Source organism: Glandiceps talaboti, chromosome 2 (genome assembly GCF_964340395.1).
Source record: "Glandiceps talaboti chromosome 2, keGlaTala1.1, whole genome shotgun sequence".
Classification (NCBI taxonomy): domain Eukaryota; kingdom Metazoa; phylum Hemichordata; class Enteropneusta; family Spengelidae; genus Glandiceps; species Glandiceps talaboti.
Genome location: NC_135550.1, coordinates 352,780 through 372,331, shown reverse-complemented (window position 1 = coordinate 372,331; position 19,552 = coordinate 352,780). Strand labels below are relative to the sequence as shown.

The 19,552-nt window shown below is 36.9% G+C and overlaps 1 protein-coding gene across 1 annotated transcript in view; it reads right to left on the bottom strand.

Moving 5' to 3' along the window:
- Nucleotides 1–19,552, bottom strand: part of LOC144447954 (tyrosine-protein phosphatase non-receptor type 21-like) — a 148,098-nt gene that overhangs the window by 116,364 nt on the left and 12,182 nt on the right. The window contains exons 3-5 of the mRNA XM_078138079.1: nucleotides 8,982–9,151; nucleotides 6,480–6,577; nucleotides 2,650–2,720 (exon numbers count right to left, since the gene is read on the bottom strand). Of these exons, the coding sequence (XP_077994205.1) occupies nucleotides 2,650–2,720; nucleotides 6,480–6,577; nucleotides 8,982–9,151 (339 nt within the window). The remainder of the gene's footprint in view (nucleotides 1–2,649; nucleotides 2,721–6,479; nucleotides 6,578–8,981; nucleotides 9,152–19,552) is intronic.

Genomic DNA, 19,552 nt, shown 5'->3' with positions numbered 1-19,552 from the left:
GATCATTTGCTTGTTGCTATGGGCGTGGTCTTGTTGCTAGGCATATTTACTTACATTTTTGAATGTTCATTCAATTGTCTATTAATCCCTGTTGTTATCTTCGCAATATATGTGATCATTTGGCTGTTGCTATGGGCGTGGTCTTGTTGCTAGGCACATTTGCATACATTTTTTGAATGTTTATTCATTTGTCTTTCTATTCCTGTTATCTTTGCAATATACGTGATTATTTGGCTGTTGCTATGGGCGTGGTCTTGTTGCTAGGCAAATTTACATACATTTTTTGAATGTTTATTCAATTGTCTATTAATCCCTGTTGTTATCTTTGTAAAATACACGACCATTTGGCTGTTGCTATGGGCGGGGTCATGGTTGCTAGGGTATTTGGATACATTTTTTGAATGTTTACTCACTTGCCTACCAGAATGTTGTTATTAGACCAAAATATACTGCCATTTGGTTGTTGCTAAGGGTGTGGTCATGGTTACTAGGGCCAATTTTGTCAAAATGTTTTGAGGAAAATCTGCAGAATAACACTTTTGGAAACATCTCACCAAGTTTCAGAGTCATCGACCAGGTATTTTTTGAGATATAAGTTATTGACCAAAAATGAACATTTTTACACCTAATTTGCATATTACTCATGGAATCATTGTATGCTTAACATTTCTTCGTCCATACATCCCTAGATGCATTCCAATTAAATTTCAGCCCAATCTGCTCAGTAGTTTTGGAATTATTGACTTTTGACCAAAAAGACGCATTTTTAGCCCTAATTTGCATATTACTGATAGAATCATCATGTCATGAACAAATTTTACTTTACACCCCCTGTAGATCGTTTCTGGCAAATTTCGCATTTTTTGACCCAAATCACACACCTGTGATGCGATCATTTTGATTTGAACAATTTCCCAACTAGACACCCAAGGTAATGGACCCACCAAATATCATGGCAATCGGTTCAGTTGTTTTTGACTTTAAGTTGTTTACACACACACACATCCACACAGACAGACAGACAGATGCCGGGCGATCCCTATAGCACTACTGAAGCTCAGTTCAGTTGTGCTAAAAAAATAAGCGCATCGCCATACCACTTTAGACAACATTTCCTGACAAGAAACTATTTTTTCCTTTTTAGTTGCCCACAAAAATATGCCAATAATTTATTAAAACTTAAAACTACATCAATAATATTTTCAGGACAAGTGCGCTTTGGTATCGCAAATGCATGTATCAAATTATATTGAATTTGAAGTGTGCATTCTTGAGATATAGCCTAATTACCGAAAAACATTAATTATATATGTAAATTTCTCGTTAATATTCTTGGGATGTTTACCGAAACCTAATCAGTTCTTGTCACTACCCTACAGAACACATGCAATAAATTTCATTTGAATTTAGCAAGTCGTGTTTTAGAAAATGTTGATAAAGTCGCACCACTTTAGACGTCATTTCCAGATGAGAAACTATTTTTTTCTTTTTTGTGGCCAATCGAAAATATGCCAATAACTTATTAAAACTAAAAGCTACATTAGTAATATTTTCAGGACAGGTGCGCTTTGGTATCGCAAATGTGTGTGCCAAGTTATAATGAATTTGAAGCGTACATTATTGAGATATAGCCTAATTACCGAAAATCATTTATTACGTAAATTGATCATTAATATTCACGGGATTTTTACCAAAACCTAATCAAGTCTTGCCATTACCCTACGGAAGATGTCTTCAAAATGTAATTTGAATTGAGCAAGCCGTTATGGAGAAAACGATGACACAGACAGACAGACAAACAGACACACAGACACAGACTTCCACCCATAAATATATCTCTTCCTTACGGAAGAAAAAAGGGCAAAATTATGTCAAAATCAAAGGATTGCCAACAGTCATATACAAGGATGATCCTATCAAATTTGTGTACACTGCTCATGTGAACGGTCAGCCATTGCTATCTAATGGAAGTGTCAAAATTAATGTCAACAACATTGTACAACGTACATGTAGGATATTTCTATGCATCTCAAACACTTTGTTGTTCTTATACCCATGACACAGTAAGCAGTCACCTCTTCAGAAAGTAATGTACTTGAAATTTGTCGCACATGCAATTTGTATAAACATTGTAACATAAATACGGAAATGAGTTCTGCTGAGTCGGCGTGCAGCCACATCAGTTACAAAATAAACATGTGTCTCGGTAATTGTCAATTGAACTCTAAATATTGCGCACTAATTAGCTGGTAACATCATTAAGTTGCTGTCCGGGAAATTACTGTGATGGCTGTACCTTTTAGCAGAGTGGTTTTCTAATGACTTGTGGTCATTTTTTTTACTGATTTCGGACATAAATTCAGTGATCACCATCTATTGTTCTGTCAAATAATGAATTACAAACTAACTTTTCAAAAATGTTTTCGCTGACTGTGGAGCTAATGCATGTAGAAGTAGAATGTAGAAGCTAATGAAGAATCAACCTAACCCTTAAGCTCTGCGCAGTTTTCACGGACAGCAGCACTGAAAAAGCCTTTAAAAAGCTTACATAAACACTTAAAAACACTATAATTGTGATATGACATACATGTCAATATGTACAATACATGTAGTTCTATATTATGTGTGATTCCATTGTCTGCTTCTTACCTTCGGGAGAATGACAAAATCTTTTAAAAATTCAACTGTATGGGTGTACGGATCATGTTCTCCAAACTCCGCTACAAAAAGAATAGAAATAACATAATGAGACGTCAGTAATTATCAGACGACTGTCTTTAATACTAATACTAGCACAAAGTCTAGCATAGTGTAAAATGCATTATTAATTTCACTTCTATCTTTGAAAACCTTTTGCTCCTGTCACAGATAACACAGACTATATGGAAACTTAATTAAACTGAACACATTATAGACAACTTAATATTCCTGGAATGTGGTTTGATGACCTTTCATCACCCCCTTAGGTTAGATATATTACATCTCAATACCACTTACAGCAGACTTACAATAATTGAGTATCTAGCAAAGCTTTGGTTACGATGGGGCCAAACAAAAAAAATTGTGTGGTTCCTATTACATGGTCTTGAAAATAAGGGTAGGTAGGTAGGAATTTCTATTTTGCAGGTATGGAAGGGGTTGGAAAATACAACTAGCAACTCAAATATATATGTACAGAGCAAACATAAATTCACAAATCAAATTATTTTTTATTTCTTTTCATATGATAATTCAGTAATACAGATTCCTTCACAATAACACTGACCAGTTGGTTTTACTGGCCTGAAAAATAACAAAATCAACATCCAACTCTGAATGTTATTTTTTCAGGTTACATTTCATGTACATTTATACATTATATTATTCACTTCAACGTTTCTTTCCAAATGGGCGTTGAGCGACTGAATGGTTCCCATTGTCTTTACATGTAGTACAAATAGGTAAGACTGTTTTGTAGCGCTTCTTCAGTTCAGCATCAACTTCAGCTCCAAAGCGAGAATTTTGGAAAGAAGAGATATTGAACAAATAATAAGAGAAGAAATATTTTATATCAATTATAATAAGAAGAACAAAATGTTGAAAGAGTTTGTTAATGCTTTGTGAGCTACACGATGTATATATTCTTTCAAAGGGATGTAAATAAAAGTTGACTTTTGAAAAAAAAAAAAAAATCAACTTCAGCTCCAACATCACCACAGTGGCAACATACATCTTTTCTTCCAATATCAATCCAGTCCTCTCTTCTCAAATAGATCTACATGTACCAATGAGTTATATAATTCTTGTTTTTTGGTCAGTGAAACGCCACTACAGACAAGAGAAATTAAATAGACATTTATTAAAAATACTTTTCACTCACCCACCTCAAAGTATTACGAACATATATACACTCATAGAGTTAAAGCTGGAGTTATTTTTGAAGTAAAATTGAATATTCAACCTCGCATGCCTTAATTAAAACTTTGAGCGCAAAAAATCAGACTATTGCGCCTAGCCTGTAACGACGTATGAAGATAGTGGCGTTATAGAATAAAAAACGCAAACAAAACATTCAAAAAATCACGTCACCTTTACCCACAACAAATTCGTCTTACGTTTCGTCTTTTCTCCTACAATGCCTTATTTTTCCAAAAGAATGGCACAAAAAATGCTTCGAAACAACGAAGTAAAAAAAAAAAAAAATGGAATAAAAATAAAAACAAACCTTGAAGAGGGTTTCTTCCGAACAAATTCCCGTCCACCTGCTATTAGTATTTCGAATGCATTCACGGCTTTCGTTGTGGTTTCCTCAACAATATCCTCCATTTCACGAGAAATAGGGTCTCGTTGACATTGAACTCGTACGTATTTAACCCTTTCACCACCGATTCCCGCTACAGCGGGAACGCTCTAGGGCGCCCACCGATTCCCTCTACAGCGGGAACGCCAAAGGTCATTCAACTACTACGACGTTCAAACCGTTTAACGGCAGCTATTGCTGCAAAACTTGCTGCCATAACTAGTTCCACACATGCGTATTAGCCTTGTTTATATAGTCTGCCATTTTGAACACATGTTAGTGGATGGTTTTCTAGTACGATTGGAAAGACGAGCGATCGTAATTTTTGTGTGCGTTTTTCGCCCGAAAGATCGAATTTCATCAACGCGGAAGTAATTAACGGCTCACGTAGCATCTCCTACGATGTCATTTTGACAACTGTCCTGAGAAATTTCCACTGAATTTTTACTCAAAAACATTGTTGAATACATCAGGTCAGTTGTGGGAACGGTTTAGGCTTCAGAACTACCACGAGGGCCGAGTGATCTACCGGCGGGGAATTCACCGTTGCCGTAGTGAATGTTGGCAAATTGCGTAACTTGTTGACCCGTAGCAATTCGCTCATACTATGGCCTTGGGGCCAGTATTTAGCTCCAAAAGTAATTATTTTGGTCATATTTCTTTGTGGTAATGTTCAATAATGAATAATACTCATACAAGTTCAATTTATACTGGTCAGTGTTACAATGTGGGCGGTAGATTACACACAATCTGAAGATTTTCTGATCACATTTTTGAATGCGTTTTTTAACGGTAAAATTCAAATTTCAACATGGCCACACCGAAAATTGTCTCCCCTAACATCGTTTGCGATGTAAATAACGGCTCTGTGCATGAAAAATTCTGTTTAATTTTGACTTTGATGGCATTTATGAATGAAAGGAAATGGCTGTGTGAACTCAATGTACTCAATGTGACGAAAACATTACCGCGGCGTGGGTTCAAATTACAGGCTGCATATTTCCGTTGGTCGGTATGTGCGTCGGCAAATAAAGCCATTTTGCCCATCCGATATTGGCGCCGATGCTACTGACTTACGGTCATTTTTTGCCGATTTCTGGCATAAATTAAGTAATAATTTTTTGTTGTTCTGCTAAATAATGAATTATATTCACAAAAACCAACTTTTCAAAAGGTATCAAGGTGACAACTTTAGATATTTTAAGACACTTTCATTGCCGGTGCGGCACCGTCTGTTGCGTCATAATCGGATTAGTGAGCCGTTAATTAATTTCGTTCAAATTTTTACGACTCAAAATGTCATTTTCTGCCAAATTTTCGCCAATTTTGACAATTTAACCAGTAAAGAGAAGTTTTGTAGGAACATAAATGTTGGTATTTTGAATTTTATTTGTTATATAAATATTTTGTTTATTTGTGATATGTCAATAAATAAACGACTTGTGTTAGTTTTATTCATATTTTATTACTTTAATTCATATTTCGGTTGTGTTTGTGGAATTTGAATGCATGTATTTGCAAGTGTGATGTAGAGAATTTATTTTCCAATGAAATGATACCTCATTTTTTAAAAATGAGCAACTCTAAGTATTTTTATATCAATTTGATTACACAACACTCACTTTCACCTGGTGGTCAGTGAGGGGGGTGGTGGAGAACAAACATTCCCAGGGGGCAATTGGTGGTGAAAAGGTTAATACTAAAGTTCTGACTGACGGTGCCTAGTTGAATATTGCTTTGAGTAACTTCCATCCACAGGCCATTCATTGAACTCGAACATTCAATACGACTCTGGTAATATTTGCATTTAGAATAACCTGGATGGTGGTCTTCTAACAATTGCTCGAATGTCCTGTCTGAGTTACCAGTAGTCAGTACAGATTTTTGCTGAATGTGGTTGCATCCTAGATCCTATTCCTGCGAATTCAATTTGAAAACACGCCGTGTTCGAACGAGTGAGCGGCCATTTCTGTTTTCAAAGCATGGACGTTGTAACTCTCGCCCGAACTCTCGCGCTTTGCGAGATTCGGACATTTTCGATTTTCTGTCGGGTTTTCGGTATTTTTCTGAAACCTCGAATAAAAAGTCGGCAGTCGGGGGTTAACAATTAGGGTCGGTCGGGTAACCGGAACCACACAATTTTTTTTGTTTGGCCTGGCAGACAACTGAATTACAGATTATAACAGCAGTGGATGCTTACCCTGCACAGCATAACTTGCTAAAAGCACTGCTTGCTCTGGACTACAGGGTAAAATGCCTTCTATAATGTCACTTCGCAATTGAAGAAAATACAGGTACCTGGTGAGGAAATAAAAACATCCTAGATAATGAACATCACCAAGGATTTTGAAAAACACACCAGAACAAGGTACATACATTACTTAATGAACCATGAGGCAAATGTGCATTGAACCAGACATTCACAACACTCTTCTTGGCACATACATGTATCTAAGTTCGAGTCAAACTATCCAGCCATCTTGTAGACCAGCAATCCGTGGTCATCAGCTCAATAAAATCTTTCAGCTTTTGCTTTTTCCAGTATCAATTTCTGATGTGAAAGAGTAGCATTTTTGTGGTGTTCATCTCCATTCTGATACCATTTGACATCAAAAATGTGTTATCTAGTCCACATAAACTGTACATAATGGCCTACAGACACCAAACAATAAGGTAAATGTTGTACAAAATACTTAAGGAGTTGATTAAGTAATGATAAATTAATATCACATAGTTTCTAAACTACCCAAGACATGTCAGGAAATTGTCATGGGGCACATGAAACTGTTGAAATGTTTTGCATATTTATGATGGGTCATATTCAAATTTCACAGAACTGACTAAATCCATGATGTCTTGTTCTACAAAGCTGATAACCGTATGTTTGCCAACAGTAAGCCCCATTTGTCCCCTGTTTATGACACATCCCCAGTGACGCATACATCCCAAAAGATGCGTCCCAAGTGTCAAATATGGTGTCAAATACGCACAAATAATGCATTTACGCGACCTCTGTAAAGAAACATTCTGATAGTACCAATGGTCAAAACAAAATGACATAGTCCCCCGCTATGATTGGGTTTTAAGGAACTGGCCGTTTATGTTGTCATTTTCAAACCTGGTTAATGTTGATTGGCCTCATATGGTTGTTTTTGATATCACTGCTCTGTTCAAGCATGTCTGAGTTATGGCTTTGGCCATGGAAAATTCGAAAACAAAATGGCTGCCAGGCAGCCATATCGGATTGTATCACGATGAAAATGGATATGCACATGTATGTCACAGAACACTGTGCTAATACCAACTTTGAATGAGATCTGTTCAAGCATGTCTGAGTTATGGCTTTGGACATGGAAAATTCACAAACAAAATGGCTGCCAGGCAGCCATATTGGATCGTATCATGATGAAAATGGATATGCACATGTATGTCATAGAACACTGTCCTAATACCAACTTTGAATGAGATCTGTTCAAGCATGTCTGAGTTATGGCTTTGGACATGGAGAATTCACAAACAAAATGGCTGCTAGGCGGCCATATTGGATCGTATCATGACAATAATGAATATGCACAGGTATGTCATAGAACACTGTCCTAATACTAACTTTGAATGAGATCTGTTCAAGCATGTCTGAGTTATGGCTTTAGACAGGGAATATTTGCAAACAAAATGGCTGCTAGGCGGCCATATTGGATCGTATCATGAAACAAATTGACGTGCATATGTATGCCATTGTATGCTGCCCCTGTACAAAGTTTGAAAAAAATCAGTCCAGGCATCTCCAAGAAACGGCTGCGGACGGACGGACGCACGGACGCACGGAACCCAATCCATAAGTCCCCGTCCCGGACTTTGTCCAGCGGGGACTAATAAACATGTGGCTTGGTAATTATCGATCAAACTCTCAATATTGCGCACTAATTAGCTAGCAACATCGGTAGTTTGCTGTCCGGGAAATTAGTGCGATGACTGTAGCTGGAAGCTGTTGTCAGATTTGTAATTTTCTAATCGTTCTTTTGTCCAGCAACAGACACCAGTAAGGTAAAGAAAGATGTTTATCATGTCTACATCAGGTATATTTCGAGGGTCCTCCATCCAACTTTCAATGTTTCCACTGTTGATTAGTTCTATCTTTTGATGCCCGACATCCACTATTCGTCTCCTCTTCCGTTCTCTCAGAAAATCATCATTTCCCAGTGTTTTAAGACCAAGGTTGACAGCATTTCTGGCGATCATTTCCAGTGTTTTAAGACCAAGGTTGACAGCATTTCTGGCGATATCTAGTAGATCGGCTTTCCTCGTTTTAGAAGAAGTAATTTTCCGCTCTTTTATGAATGCACAGAGTTCTTTTACGCCCATTTTGTTGACAGCTTCATACGTCACAATACTATTAGATGCCATGACGAAAATTCTGGCCCTCACTTTGTCAGATATGGTGCGCCCTCTCACGATACTTTCCTGCGAAACTACCCAAAGTTCGATAACTGGCATACGCTGTAATCCATATTAACATCATAGTGCATACCAATAAACAAATAATATCAATTCCTATGACTCTCTTCTGCTGTGTAAAATATGAATCTTAAAATGTGTAATGATAACCCTGTTTCGAACAACAACAAGCACATGATCTGACTGTCCTGTCATTTAATTTTTTTGTGAAGGTCAAGTTTATTTAAATATGTATGTATCATCTTACCTTGTGATTTCTTGTTGTAAGGCTTGAACATTAAATACATAAAGCATAATACCAAATCTCAACATGGGGTCATTGGCATTCTTGTCTAGTTGTTTTTTCAATGGTTTTTCCAAGTCCACCCATCTCAGCTTGTAGTTTTTATTCATATATTGTAAACCAAAATATTCGACCTAAAAGAAAAATACCCGACGACATTGGTTGTGTGACAACAAAATACCATTGTGGCACATGCAACAACTTGTTTTTTTGGTTTTTTATACATAAAATGTAAGAGTAAGAGTTCAAAATCGTTCATTTATACAATGCAGATTTACTTGAAAACAGGGCACTGACACACACACACACACACACACACACACACACACACACACACACACACACACAAAAGGAAAACAGTATTTAAACCTGTGGAATTTTCATACATACAGCCGTTCGCTTAAATGCGTTCAGGTTTTATGGTCAAACATGTTTGATAAAGGCCACATTTAATCAAGTAACAACAACAAGTGAGATAAGTACCGTCTGTCTCACTGTCCCCACCCATGGAGATAAGTATATACTACAAAACAGTGAGCGCCAAATTCAAACCACTCATTGCCCCCCCCCCTCATCATTGTCCACCAATGAATCCTGTACATGTGCTCAACCTGATAGTCTAGTTCTACATGTACTTGCATACGTAGTAAGACGTCCCTTCGTTCTCCATGCACAGTGACGAACAGATTGACAAAATGCTGTATACAGTTTATATGTACATCAGGATGAATACATGTATCAATTCATTGGGAAGATGGTATTCATCTATACGTACATGTATTAAAACAAGTGAATATTTAGGATTACTCATAATTGCGGATACTGAAGCAAATGGGGAAAACGTACAGACTGGGGACGTACCATCATCGTAAACCACAGGCGTCTTTACGGCACTGTCCAAAACGTTTTAGACAAGATACACACAAAGTACACTTATACCGTGATGGTATGCATATTGACACCAATAATTTTCATTATAAAACACTTGTAAGTATACATGATCTTTATATAATGTAACAAAGGCGGAGACAAATTAATGAACCAATCTCATGCTCACATCGATACACAGTGAAATCAGTCAATCATTCAAATCGTTGAGATGACATACTTGTAGCTTGTGAAAATAGAGTGTTGCATTTGTTTTGCTTGCTTGTGGCAGTGAAGAATGAGACGAGTTTCAAGCAAAGACATACAATATAATTAGTGCCGGTAACTTTTCACCATGGGATCCAACATCCAATGACTGTTTACTGATAAAACTAGAAACTATCGCATGTATTTTGAATAATTTATTGTGTCGTCCAACACTCACACAAGTAGCATCCCTTTTACAAAACAGTCATCCGTCTGAAAATAGTTCATGTTTACTAGTTTATGCTCTAATGTTATGAGAATTTGGAAAAAATTACACAATATGCGATAGATTCTAGGTTTCATCATAATTTCAAACTCAACTGCTTGTATGACATAAGATGGTGACTTTGCCTTGTCTTTCCCATCGCAAGGGTAGGAAACCTTCTGTAGTGTAAATGCTTATTCATGATCTCTCCTTCCATCGCTCATTCCATTTTGGCTGTGTGCTGTGTCAGACAGATAATACAAATATACTTGTATCTGAGTATTCATGCTGTTTCTCACCAATTATTTTGTGATAGACTACACAATCTACATTCAAATATATACACCACCCACTTTCATTTTCACCAAAATTAAGATGTAACAATTCAAATTTCAAAGACCATCCCTACAGAGAAATGGTATGTGCTACAATGGTCTTGCACAATCTTATGTTATCAGTACAGGAACAAAAGTCACATGTGTATGTTGACATGTTGAGATTAGCGAGGTATTTCACTGCAGTCAAATACGACAATGTACCCTGAAATGTACCTACCACTTCTACACAAATGGGCTGGCAAGTAAAATTCACAACATGGCTTGCTGTTTACGTAGTAGATTGTTATGTCAAAGTCAAAATACATCAGCTGGTACTAGCATCGTTATGTCAATTTGAAAACGGTTAACATTGAAAGTCCACCCAGACTTAGTCCTGCTTACATGACGGTGTACAAGTCTATATTACTGACTTGACTCTAAGAGGGAAAATTGTCAGAATCGAGTCCCGGATTACTCCGCATGCAAGCAGGACTAACGCAGACTGTGCAGACGGAGAAGGAAGAAACGTCTTATTCTGTCTGCGAGCAGGACTACCCTGTCACTATTACATGTAATCTTCAGTCTGTTGTAGATGTAAATGAACTTCAGTGCTTCGGGAAGATTCTCTCCCTAGTAAAACTCTTACATATACAATGTAAAATACATTATCGTTCTCCTGACGTTGTACAGTTGTAATACATTACACAAGTAAACGAGTCCGCATTGACCCTTATTATATTATAGCATTACCAATTCCAGTGAATTTTGTGACGTCATCGCTGTACATTATTACTGATAATGTACTCCGTTATTGGGCATCGCGGCCCCGGAACGAGCATAACAATACAAGCTTATGTCCGTAAGGTAATAAAGGTGTACAAAATGTAGGTATTTAAGAACAGGGAAATTGTGGGGTAAACACCATAAGAATTTTTTTTAAAAGATTCAAATTAAAATGAAACAAATTTGTGTTCACAGCAGTTCATTGAAGTGTATATGTGTGTGTACGTGTACGTACGTGTGTCGCTATGATTAGTATTCAGCTTCCGGGCCGAACATGGCAGACGATGTTCAGCGCTGTGTATATTATACGTTGTTTTGCGTTTCTCGGTCTACAAATTCACTGGAATTGGCAAAACTATAAAATAATAACAATAATGTACGCCCTCCCAGTCCATAATGGACTCAAGCAAACTTTGCACTCTATAATGGGCTCGGCTGTCGCCTCGCCCATTATGTCGTTCAAAGTTTGCTTTCGTCCATTATGGGCTGGGAGGGCGTACATTATTGTTTAAATATTGGAATAGTGCAAGAACAGTCCACACTCCGAGAGTTTATTTTAGAACATGACAAATACAGTATAAACAAAGCTCTAACCTAATCAGTTGCATACGCTGTTGTTTTGTGTCAGTTACATGTATATCTTGCTGTCTCTGCTGTACAAGCAAAGGCACTGCTCTTTATTCGCCAGTAAAAAAAATATATGCCCATATATATGTGCCCTGATGGGCAACACATGTAATGTGTGATATTGTCAATGCTACAATTTGTCAGTGGACGTGTGGATTTCAACATGTACGCGATAAGAATATTTCCACCGCAAAGGCGATGAGTCTCTCTCATACGAAGAGTGTAAGGCGGTGCCATTGTCGTCAGTTTACAAAGTTTTCCACATGTAACTCCTGTTATGATGTTACACAAACTTACGGTAATACACACTCTCATAAAATCCAAATTTTCTACGGAGTATATTCGTTAATATTGTTGTAGTGTGTGAAGTGCATAAGAATCAATCTGGCGTTCAACCTCCGATCATGTTGTTGTGTAAGCGACGGTGTTGAAAACAACATACACAATGTACGTATGTACATGATGTACAACGAATGCCCATGGAGGTTGGCGACAGTCACGTCAATTTTTCTGTTGATTGTATGGGGCTTGTATGGGGTCAAATTCATGAACTGTTGGCGAGGACACGTGGCCTGTCTACTACTAGCTAGGTTTAGTGGGTGCTTACGGTGTATAACAGTTTTGACTGGAAAGCTAGGACGCAGACAGACTAGCTGTTAGCTTATTGACGTGGGATTGATCTAAACCTGGATGTTTTCATGATCTAAACTCTGTCGAGAGCTTGACTAACGTCCTCTCAACATAGTCAATACAATATGTAGCAACCAGTGATGGCTTCAAACTACTTTTAAATCTCTCGCCCATCGAATTTTTATGTTCCCAACTTTCCCCATATGGTTTTGCATGTAAGGAATGTTCTCTCGATCTCATAGCATGGACGCCATGGTTCCCCCTAATGTGATTTGTGTCAGCCGAAATATTTTATGGTACAACTAAGTCAACTTGTAGAACTTTTTGTGTCTTAAGTTTCGATCATTTCATGTGATGAAACTTAGGACAGTACTACAACATCATGCATTTTTCTCTGTATAAATGATTAATTACATTTGAATGAGTATTCAAGACAATCAAGTTTGCTAACTAAGTTACATTTTGTACGTGTACTGTGTATGGGTCGGGTTGTTTGAATTTCCCGCTCACTGTTTACAGTATGAGTCTGCATGGTTGGGCCCACCCAGTGTGGATAGATGGTACTTATCTCTGTTTTTGTTGATGTTACTTGTTTGAATGTGGCTATTTTCAAACATGTTTGACCATAAAACCTGAACGCATTTAAGCGAACGGCTGTATCTGAGATTGTTCATGTATGCACAATAAATCTATCAGATATCATCTGTAACTTTGAAACTATATAAAGACTCACCTGAGTAAACAAACACTGTTCAATGATATAATTGAAGACAGTACCAATTTCACAACTGTACAGTTTTTCAAAAAAAATACCGCCAATGGCGTTGTAGCACAACTGTACAGATTTTTAAAATGTTTATCTATATGCTAATCCATGCTAACAATAGGTGTTCATTTGCTGAATGACTATCCAGTTGCCTATCCAACCATGTTGCTATCTTTCTGATATACGTGATCATTTGGCTGTTGCTATGGGCATGGTCATGTTGCTAGGCATATCTGCATACATTCATTTGTCTATTAATCATCTTGTTATCTTCGCAATATATGTGATCATTTGGTTGTTGCTATGGCTGTGGTCTTGTTGCTAGGCACATTTGCATACATTATTTGAATGTGTATTCATTTGTCTTTCTATTCCTGTTATCTTTGCAATATACGTGATTATTTGGCTGTTGCTATCAGTGTAGTCTTGTTGCTAGGCAAATTTACATACGTTTTTTGAATGTTTATTCAACTGTCTATTAATCCGCTATCGTTGTGAAATACACAACCTTTTGGCTGTTGCTGTGGGCGGTCATGGTTGCTAGGGATATTTGCATACATTTTTTGAATGTTTACTCACTTGCCTACCAAATGATGTTATTTGACCAAAATATACTGCCATTTGGTTGTTGCTAAGGGTGTGGTCATGGTTGCTAGGGGCAATTGTGTCAAAATATTTTGGAGAAAATCTGCAGAATAACACTTCTAGAAACGTCTCACCAAGTTTCAGTCTCATTGACCAAGTACATGTACTTTTTGAGATATAAGTTTTTGACCAAAAATGAACATTTTTACACCTAATTTGCATATCACTCACGAAAACATTGTACCCTTAATATTTCTTCATCTATACATCCCTAGATGCATTCCCATTAAATTTCAGCCCAATCTGCTCAGTAGTTTTGGAATTATTGATTATTGACCAAAAAAACACATTTTTAGCCCTAACTTGCATATCACTGATGGGATCATCGTGTCATGAGCAATTCTTAGTATAAACACCCTGAAGAATGTTTCACCCAAATTTCAGCCCAATCTGCCCAGTAGTACTTTTGGAGTTAAGCTTTTTGACCAAAAATCGCATTTTTTTTACCCAAATCACACACCGGTGATAAGATCATTTTAATTTGAACAATTTCCCAACTAGACACCCAGGGTAATGCACCCACAAAATATCATGGCAATCGGTTCAGCAGTTTTTGACTTTAACCCTTAGGATGCCATGCAAATGACCCGCTAGGCCAAGGACTTTTTAGGTTACACACAGTTGTACACAATGTTTTGATAGTGATCATTTTACACCAAAACAGGTGGGATATGGTCTCATCTACAAGTATATCAATAATTATGAAATATTGAATTTTAATTTACATGAATGTATGGTCAGTAACTTGACCAAGGAATTGGGGAAAATTGGTATAAAACACACGTTTTTGGTCACAAAAGCATATGAAATTTTAGTTTTTTGATAAATACAAGGGTTACAATTGCAAATTAGGTGTAAAAATTAATAGATAGTATGGGTGTTGGGTAAAATATTAGTCATAAAATCAACAAGTACTGTCCGTTAATGTTTACAGTAAATACAAACAAATTTGCATATATCATATATACAAATACTGCATACATATAAGTCTATAGATAGCAGCATAACGATACAGCAATATAACGATATGTCTCACGGACAAGTATATCCACCACTTCGTCTGTTAACAAAAATCTGACGAAAGACAAAGATGTAGATTCTGCCGTGACATCTTCATCAGTTCATGTAAACCAACCTAGGAGTAATCGTATGGCATTGACATTTGTGGTTTGTCATCGGCAGGATCGCGCGATCGCAGGACCAACCATTAACGACGTCAGTCCAAAAGTCGAAGTTATCGAAGGGTCTTCGATACGTTCTAGGAGGACAAAATTTACTCCCTCAAAAATGTAAAATTCTTCATCATCATCGCTACCACTTTCTTGAAATTGTCGAGCGAAAAACTCTCTGTCTTCCGGCAGTGTTTTCTCCAGGTTTTCAGGACAGAGGGGAATTGTCCCCCCTTGCATAAATTTTTTGGGGATTTAGTTCAAAATAGCAGGGGGGGGGGGGGACGACAACAGAATAATTTCATTTTTTAATCTGTATGTGCATGATAATGATTGTAATTTAATTAAAATACAAGTTGGCAACACTTTTAGGTAATCATACATAGTATTACATTAATTTTATTACAATCATTCATGTATCATTGTATGTTTTTAACTCAAAATGTTTATAAAAATAGCCCCGCACCACAAAAGTGAAATCCAAAAATCCTCCTTTCACTCTCAGTACAGTATATGCCAGACTGTATTTACATTGCAATGTCTGTATAAGTTGAAAATATTAGTTTCGACGTTTCCCCACTGCACTACAGTACAATACAGCAAACACATGGCAGTCTCAGCTCCAGACTACTTCAAACTCTTGGCTTCGAACAACATGAATGACATCGTCTGTTCTATTGATTTGAACAAAACTACAAAGGAGTACATTACAATCACATGACGATGTCGTAAAAATTGTCATGTTATATTATTTTGGAGGATTTAGAAAATGACTAACTTGGCATGCATTTGTATATTTTGTAGTACATAGATGCATTCCCATTAAATTTCATCCTAATCTGCTCAGTAGTTTTTGAATGAAAGTTTTTTGACCCAAAAGACACATTTTAGCCCTAATTTTCATATTACTAATGAATCATGATGTCATGAACAAATCTTCATCTACACAGCCCCTAAGACTTTTCCCCACCTAATTTCAGGCCAATCTGCTTAGTAGTTTCTGAGTTTAATTTTTTTGACCGAAATTAGCATTTTGCTTTGATCAATTTCCCAACTACACACACCGAGAGTAATGTTCCCACAAAATATCAAGGCAATCGGGTCAAGCAGTTTTTGAGTTTAAAGATGATTCAAAATGCTCACATTCACTATTATTATTTTGCTAGACGAAATGTTTGTGAAATGTATTCTGGTTTTAAAACTTTAAAAAAGCGTCTCCAAACACCTTAAAAAGATCTTTTTTCAGTCAGTTCCCTTCGGATTTACTTCAAGAGTTTTCGGGTATTTCCGGTCCCACCTAGACCATGCGATTTTGTGACATCATAGAGGGACATCGTTAGCACACAGGCTATGACGAGCGTAGTCAACAGGTGAATAAAACTCAACAGCGTTGTAAAAAAATACATTGCTGATGGTTGTAATAGACATCAGTAAACAACAAGTCATTGAGAATGACATAGTCCCCGCTGTGATTGGGTTTTAAGGAATTATCACTACTCTGATCACACAACAACACTTGTGAACCTAAATCAAACAGACTTCGATATGTTGTGTCTGCTTGTTGGACATGGAACATGCCTACAACAATAAAGGATGGGTCGGGTATGGGGGATCGTATCATGAAGAAAATGGATATGCACATGTATGTCATAGAACACTGTCCTAATACCAACTTTGAATGAGATCTGTTCAAGCATGTCTGAGTTATGGCTTTGGACATGGAAAATTCACAAACAAAATGGCTGTTAGGTGGCCATATTGGATCGTTACATGACAACAATGAATATACACATGTATGTCATAGAACACTGTCCTAATACCAACTTTGAATGAGATCTGTTCAAGCATGTCTGAATTATGGCTTTGGACATGGAAAATTCACAAACAAAATGGCTGCTAGGTGGCCATATTGAATCGTATCATGAAACAAATTGACGTGCACATGTATGCCATTGTATGTTGCCCCTGTACCAAGTTTGAAAAAAATCGGTCCAGGCATCTCCAAGAAACGGATGTGGACGGACGCACGGACGCACGGAACCCAATCCATAAGTCCCCGTCCCGGACTTCGTCTGGCGGGGACTAAAAACTACAATCTACACGTCTTATTAACAAACATTTACCGATATTTACTCAAACTATCTGACTAATTGTCAGTGTCTGTGGGCAGTGTTCTCCGCAGAGGGTTTTAGCGTATTGGGCCCGATATCCTTTAATTTTTGCCGATACGTTATCAGTTGTCCCGATATGCTATCAGATTGCATAGGTTTCGGTAAATATTGCAAGTTGACATTGTTCATTGTCAATCGGTCAGCTGATGCCTTTGTTGTTTCGTTTGTATTGATCCTTCACACATAAGCAGCAAGTAAAACTAAAGAGTGTCTAATTAGTTCAAATGACTATTCAACCCTCTACCACTACTAGACATATTTCATTGAAGTTTTGTACGACTACGATGAAAGCATGGATTTTCCAATATCGCGAGTTTTTTAAGTCCTCCATAGGGAAGTATAGTAAGTCTCGTGTATCACGAAATTTCAGACTAACACGATGTCTGTCGGTAGCTGTACACAAATTTTCTTTTCATGTTTCGAAAGTCTAATTCATCTGTGGACATTTAGATTGAAATAGTTTCAGCTTTCCTAAGAATAATAATCAATAAGTTACACTGCTTTAAAACTGCTATGAGGTTCTTATTGGTGCTAATATTTTGAAGTAATAAATTGGCCTTCAACTTTCCTTTGGCCAGATATACATGTACTACTTGTTTGATATTATGATGTACTTTGATTTTATAATTAACTTCCTCAGGAATATAATTTTTTTGTTATTTAAATTAATGCTAATTTATGCTAATGAGCTGATATCCTATCAACAAATCCTAGGGAGAACACTGGTCTGTGGGTATAAATGCAAAAATATTATGTCCCCAAATTATGGCAAAATAAATCAAAACGGCTAGACTAGATATACATAAACACTTGTAATGTCGGGTGTTTCACATTCAATCACTATTATTTATCTGATTTTTTATCATTTGCCAACAAGAAGCATTACAATACTATACCGTCGTGATGCGATGACGGCATCCCGGGGACGCACGGCATATTTTAGCCCACTTATACTCGCTAAATGAACTTCGCATTTAGCAACAAAGTAAACATATTTCATCTTGAATAAATATACTACATGTAGCTAATAGAATACCCATGGGAAACTTCAAGAAGCCATCAGGACATGTAGTGTCACAATGTATTTGTTGGTCCCATTATACACTAATTGTCAATTTGCTCTGAGCATATGGAAGCACGCTCCGATTCTTTGCATGTAAATAGCACTGTGTACCACTCAAAAGCCGAGGTTCATATAAGTTACTTGTTAAATTTCGATGAAAATGACGTCAATGAAGGTTTATTAACCTGATTTTATTATGAGCAATAAAAATGTAAAGAATTACGAAATTTCATGATTTTCTTTTTGTCATTTAATGACTTTAGCAACTTGTCTGGAAGAAAACTTGTATGGTTTCCCTTCTTGCGATATCACTTCATACAACAAGTCTATTTTATATTCATTAGAAGAATTTTGGTCATGGTATTCAAAGTATACAGTATAGGAAACCAACAAATCAAATATCGCGATATGTTCATGATATTCTATATGATTGGACAATATTGAAGTCAGCAATCATGGTTGTGACTCCAGCACATGATTATGAGAGAAAGCCTGCAACTACATGTAGATTTTAGCCACGTTCAGTCCAATTTCTGTTTGTTTTGATGTTAGAGACATTATTTCTATACGACTGTAAGAATTTTGCAATATATCTAATTGATAAATATGATTACATCATATGGATAAATTCAACCTGAGTGTGCTCTCCGTGCTCATACATACACTACTTCAGCTTTAATCGGGGGAACTATCCTACGTAACACTACCCACCTACCGATAATTAAATATATAATAATCACATGTACACTGTGATAAAAACATGCAATAATTGGAGTCCCCAACAAGTTCTGAGGTTTTACATGGTCTCAGACTCAGACTAGAGTATAACGCCCTACACAGCCCTGGCCGAAAATACATGTAATAGATGTAAACTTGCGTTCCCAAGCCAAACACATGACAATACAAGACCACAACGAAAACCGTGAAACATTTACAGGTCACTTTCATTTTATATATGGACAACAAAATTAGGTCAGCCTCATTTTTTGTTTCTCCAAGGAAGTCAAAGGCCTCTACTGTAAAAC